We start from the raw sequence: 6,437 nt of genomic DNA on the forward strand, positions 1-6,437 counted from the left end.
AGAATGTATAAGCAAGGAGCAATATAAATACAATAAACCCATCAGCCAGGCAGATTCAAGAACCGGAGATGTCCCCAGGAAAATCGTCAAGCAGAGTGACTTGAGGACTATTAGTGTAGGAATCTATCAATCAGAAGCATTTTCACTTCTTTCTTTGAGGAGGTAGTCAAGGGGTTTGTCCTACTATCCGGAGGCAGTGTGTTCCCTATTGGTGGAAACTCTGGATCATTAGCTTTGTTTTCATGTTCATCTTGAGCATTATGCATGCACTGTCCATTAAAGTCACTGCACCAGAATGCAGCTGCCTTTGTAAATGCAAAAGTGTAATTTGAAATACATATATGTGTTTTAAAATACTTATTTGGCATTATGAGTCCAATGTTTACCCTCATGAGCCACAAGAAAAAGGTGGTTGTAAAGTCCTTTTGGCTGGTAAGGGTATTTATCAATACTTCACACCTGTCACTATGGTGGCAATGAACTCATTGTTTAAAGTACACGTCCCACTATGAGATGACCCTTCTACCTCTAATGGCCATGTGCCACTGTATAAAATGAACTAGAGAAGGGAAGAGAAGAATTTTAACCCACCATAAAAAAGTACTGCATTTATTCAATCAAAAATGTTTCTCTGTATAATTTTCTGCAGAGCCATCTTCACATCTTTGTTTCTCAAACTGTAGATCATTGGGTTCAGCATTGGGGGACTGACAGTATAAAATACAGAGACCATTTTATCGTGGCTATCAGAGTTTTTTGAAGTTGGCTTCATATACATAGAGATGGCGGTGCTGTAGAACATGGTGACAACAATCAGATGAGAGGCGCACGTGGAGAAGGCTTTGTACCTGCCTTCCGCAGAGCGGATTCTCACAATGGTGATGATGATACGGGTGTAGGAGAGGATGGTAAAAATACATGGAAACACAAGCACATATGTTGCAGCAGAGAAAATCACCATCTCTGCGAAAAAGGTGTCCCCACAGGAGATTTTAAGAAAAGCTGTGGCTTCACAAATGAAATGGTCAATAACATTGCGACCACATAGAGGCAGACGCAGTGCCACAATTGTAATAATGAGAGCAATGAGACTGTCACTAATCCAGCAGAATATCACCATTGAAAGACAGACAGAATTACTCATAATGACTCTATAACGCAAGGGAAGGGTGATAGCCACATACCGGTCATAAGCCATGACTGCTAGGAGCAAACCTTCTGTACAACCCAGGAGAAGGTTGACACACATTTGGGCGGCACAAGCAAAGAAGCTTATGTGCTTCCTCCCAAGGAGTTGGACCAGCATGTTGGGTACAGTCACTGATGAGTAGCAGATGTCTATGAAGGAGAGGTTACCCAAGAAGAAGTACATTGGAGTATGAAGCTTTTGATCATAGACACATGCTGTGAGAAGGATAGCATTTCCAAACAGAGTGGCCACATATATAGCTAAGAATAATACAAAGAGAAAAGTCTCTATTTTGGGGTTCTCTGAAAGTCCCAGCAGTAGGAATTCAGTCACTAGGGTTCCATTCCTCTTCTCCATGTAGTTGCCTCCTTTGTGTCTGTAGAAATATTTGTAAAAATAGATGATGTATTAGTGTTCTAAGTGATTCTTTCACTGCTATTATCACATAATAGATCTATATGGGAGATACAGAAACATTGCTGCACAAACTCTGTGTAGTCTTTTTCAAAGCTTTGCTAGCATCATAAAATGCATGTGTTACAAAGTATTTAAAATAATGCAATGAAACAATCTCTTGAAAGTGTTTGGATAAAGAATTTTCAGTAAAAACACTTTACAGCGGGAATACTCTAGCAACAAAAGTCTAAACAAGAACATTATTTCAAAGTTCACAAACTTGCCAAAGATTCTCAATTTTGCAAATCTTTACAGGGAAGACTAGTTTCTTGAGGATCCAAAATACTTGATTCACTAAGGCAAACTTACAGGGCCCGATTCACAGAGGTAGAGTTAGACCAAATGTCTAACTTTACTAATTTTCAATATTCACAAATTAACTTACAAGAAATATCTTAATGACTGTGGAGGTTCTGCTCCCGTGCAAACGTTCTGCACTCAGGGAGGAATCTCAACACTTGGAGTGGAATTTCCGCACTCAGGTTGGAGTCAGTGGAATTTTAAACACCTGCAAACAATGCCACCAGCAACCCCTGTACTAAGAACCACATAAAAGCAGCACACACCCAAGGCTCTGGTTTTTCCGCACCCACACCTCACCTCCCTGCTCTTCACATTTCCTTCCCATAAGCATGCTAAATCTGAGCAGGAAATTGAACTTTACTGAGGAGGAGAACCAGTTATGTACCACCAAAAACAGCATGGTTTTCCTCCATGCATCAGAAGTGAAACACAGAAGCAGCCCTATAGCAGAGGTTGGCTACTTCAGTCCGTGCTTTGGGGGAGGATGTCTGCTATGTTACAGACATCAAAATGAAGTTGCAGGTGGGGCATGGCTTGCCGATGAGTGAAGATGGTCACTGGCTGAATCGGCTCCTCAACTCAACCGTCTAATTCCCACGAAATACAATATAAATCTGAATAAAACTTACGTCAGAGGACGGAGAGGGGTAAGGGAGAGGCTATAGCAACTGCTGAGGGCATCAACTGGCAGTTTGCGGACTACCCTAATGACCTACGAGAATGCTGCCTGTCCTGTCCAAGCGGAGCCCCAGCATCAATTTTCAGAGAAACTGTGGGGCTCCAAAGACAGCGCCAGACGAAAGGAGAAAGAAAGTAGCAAGGACAGCTGAGCAGGAACTTCAGAGAGAGATCAGCAATTCTCTGGCGCTCGGGGGACCACCACACGCAATGTAATGCACAACAGCAAGACGTCGACTTCAGGAAAAGAAGCCATTCTTGTAGAAGGTTGGCTGGAGAAGATATAAACAATTTTCTGGTAATTGAGGACAGGTCTGGGCTGAAATTCACCGGGGGTGGTGAGGTGCACCCCCTAGATACAGGGTGCTCAATCATGGAGGCAAGATCAGTGACAGTGACAAGGCTGCATTAATAAACTGGGAAGGCACCCGCTTGGACCTCCCCTGTTCTACCAGATACAAAGCACGCCCTAGCTTAGAAGACCATTATTTTAAGCCCCAGGCAAAAGTCCATACCTTTCTTCCATACTCTTATTAAGGGCAGTGTTTCCGCCTCCCACAATCTCACTATATATTGTTAGGTGAATATGATGCCTAAAAATAGTAGGTGAAGTTGAATCAGTATTGGACACCTTGGGAGATCCAACCCCGGACATCAGCTAGCTAGAGTGATCCCACCGGCTAGCTAGAGTGATCCCACCCCCTCCAACACCTAGCTAGAGTGATCCAGGTCCAGGCAATGCCCTCTTCATTGCCACAGCGCAAACATACAGGAGAGGCAATCAGCCCCGCCCGAGTCTATACCATGTGTAGTACGCCCTATGTAGGTATTTAAATTGTATCAAGCGCAAATAAGTTACAGCCCCTCTCAGGACTCTAGGTCCTCTGCCCAGACGTCATTGATGATAGGGCCCAGATCAGCTTGCTATGCTGCCCTAGGCTAAGAGCCTCCAGGGTGGTAGTACTATGTGGAGCAAGAGATTGATAGATCTTTGATAGTTTATGATCTCTCAAATCTCCCACTTGATGTTTGCCCTCCAGTGGATTAAACTCAGGGAGGGCCAAGAGGTCAGTGCTATATGGCGATAGGGCATGACGAAATTGGAGATATTTGTAGAATTGACAATGTAGCATAGAGAACTCTAATTGAAGTTCCTGAAATGATTTAAGGGTTTGGTCATACATACCATCTCCATTGAAGATATGCCAATCTAATCCCATCATTGAAAGCCCTGGAGATCGACTAATTGAGGGGGCGCCACTCTGAATGCCTGCCCCCCATACAAACTGGCCCAACATCGCATTAACCTGTTGGAACCACACCGCCGGGTATAGGTATGGATGATTTTGTAATTGATACAATAGATGAGTGAGAGATACCAACTTGAAAGTGGTAGAGCGCCCTTAGAGGGACCGCAGCAGAACTGCCCACAATCAGATCTCGGACTTCACACGGTCTGCTATAGAGCCCATATTCCATTCCCAAGAGGCTTGTTATTCCCATAAAAAGACCCAGATAGTGCAGGCCCTCCATCACTATTGACAAGTCTGCTGCCCATGGACCATCTCCCAGCATCCCCCTCAACCACCATATGGTGGATTTACTCACATGCATATGCAGACTAAAGTCTCTCCAAAGATTTACATGATCTGTAGTATCCTGGGACCTGACCTTCGTAGGTCAGTGAGCAAGAATTAAACATGGTCTGCATATAACTCGATGCGATCAGAGATCTCTGCTAACCATTCAAATATGTATATCAAAGCATCTACATGAACTGGCGTGACCAGTGGCTCAATGACAAGATCAAATAAAGGAAGAGACGGGGGCAGCCCTGTCTAGTTCTGCTTCTTATAGAGATTGGGGGGAAACAAGATTGCTACCCGCACAGAAGCTGTCAAGTCCATATATAATAGCCAAATGTGCGCTAGCAAGAGCGGACCTATGTCCACGCCTAGCAAGAGAATTAATAGGTATGTCCAAATAACCAAATCAAATGCCTCGTCTATATCTGCCCATAACAGGGCCGCAGGCAACCCAGTTGGTCTACGGCAGCTATTGCAGTATGTTGCGACGTGTTGTCCCATGAGGCATTAAGCTTGCCTGGTCTGGGTGACCCAGGTAATACATATGGGGCATTAATCTATTGGCAAGGGCTTTCTCTAGCAGTTTAACCTCTATGTTTAATATGGAGATCGGGCGGTACGAAGTATGTCATTCCTGGAGGCATAAAGGCAGCCTTCACTGCTGCATGGATAGTTGCGAGATGGTAGGGGCCTAATCGAGCAATGTAGGCTTTAAAGAATTTGCTTAGGAACCCATTAGGTCCTGGCGCCTTTCCACAAGGCTAACGTCAATTCTTCCACCGTAACGAGGGCCTCCAGGGATTCTCAGGCCTCGGCCATAGGGCCCTCGGGGTATATCATTGAAGAATCTCAATCTGTGTAACATCCTGTACTTCCCTCCAAGTGTATTACGCCTGATAAATACCAACAATGGCAGTCAGGTCAGTGAGTACTGTGCTGCCTGTGTCATGATCCATGGGAGTTTGGCTGAAGTCACAGCATGCCAACACAGCCATGTAATAGCTTTCAAGATTTATCTCGCCACTGATAAATACCACTCTGGGAAGCCAGACATGCATATCGTGCCTCCTCGAGTAGTTCTCCTTTGTACTGCTGTAGTGTGAGACAGAGTTGCCTATGCACCCATCCCCATTGGCCTCCCATCCAAGCCCCTAATGCGGGCCTCCGTTTGGGTTGATTTATGATTGTGCTGTTTGCGCACTGCTGAACAGAAATTGATATCCACTTTAATCAATCAATCAATCAATCAATCAGGGAATTGTAAGCGTGCTACTCACCCGTTAGGGTTTCAAGACACAGAGGGGGGGTATGCTGCTCCGTTTCAGCTGAAGAACCAGTTCTTGAGGGTCTTCCTGTAGGTGTTCTGGGAGGGGGCGTGTCTGATGTCTGCCGGTAGCTCGTTCCAAGTCTTGGCTGCCATGTGGTTTATTCTGTGGTTGAGGTACTTGGGTCTGTTGTTGTGTAGGCATTTGTAGGCATGAGTGAGGATTTTAAAGGTGACTCTCTTCTCCACGGGGAGCTAGTTGTGTCACTGCATGTGTTGGCTGATGTGTTCATGCCGGGGGGTACCGAGGACAAGTCTGGCCACGGTGTTCTGTATTTTTTGCAGTTTGCAGAGTAGGGACTTTTTGATGCCAGCATAGTAGTCATTGCCATAGTCGAGTTTGCTGGTGATGATTGCGTGGGGGACTTTTTACCTCGAATCTGAAGGGGTCCATTTGAAGGTCTTTCAGAGGATGTGGAGGGTGTTGAAACAGCTGGAGATTATGGTGTTGATGTTGATGGTGTTTAATTCCTGCACTGTGCCTTTGTTTTGTTGCTGTGTTCATTCTTTATCTGCACCACCCTTATCCTCCCTCCCCTACTTAATGGCTGCCTCTGTGGGGGAGCGCAAGCAAGTTATCTGACCTCAGTCTGGGACAGCTCTCTCCCCAGCAGCTCAGCTGTTGTGTGCTCCGCTGCTGATACTCCCGAGTCAGGGTTCGAGACTGCGCGGCCCTTGCTCATGACTGCATCTGCACTTCATTAGATTTGTCTTTAATTAAGCCTTAGTTTTTAGCCTTGTTCGTTCTCTCACTGTGCCTCGTTGGGCTTGTCTTTTATTTCAGCCTTAGCTTTTAGCCTTGTTTTTTATCTCCCTGTGCCCGTTTGTGCATCCTTGTCACTCCTGCTCGTGTCTGCACTTGCCCCGCTGTTGTTGTTGTACCTCACTAGCATATTTTGTT

General features: G+C 45.2%; 1 protein-coding gene across 1 annotated transcript; it reads right to left on the reverse strand.

Moving 5' to 3' along the window:
- Window positions 1–613: 613 nt before the first annotated feature.
- On the reverse strand, window positions 614–1,546 carry LOC147665077 (olfactory receptor 2D3-like). The gene has a single exon (XM_086949778.1). It carries the CDS (start codon window positions 1,544–1,546, stop codon window positions 614–616), a length of 933 nt encoding a protein of 310 aa, XP_086805904.1.
- Between the last annotated feature and the right edge of the window lie 4,891 nt (window positions 1,547–6,437).

Source organism: Lissotriton vulgaris, unplaced genomic scaffold, assembly GCF_964263255.1.
Source record: "Lissotriton vulgaris unplaced genomic scaffold, aLisVul1.2 SCAFFOLD_2008, whole genome shotgun sequence".
In the NCBI taxonomy this organism is placed as follows: Eukaryota; Metazoa; Chordata; class Amphibia; order Caudata; family Salamandridae; genus Lissotriton; species Lissotriton vulgaris.

What these genes read in the sequence shown, in the direction of transcription:
- LOC147665077 (XM_086949778.1), bottom strand. Translation starts at nt 1,546, where the DNA reads ATGGAGAAGAGGAATGGAACCCTAGTGACTGAATTCCTACTGCTGGGA.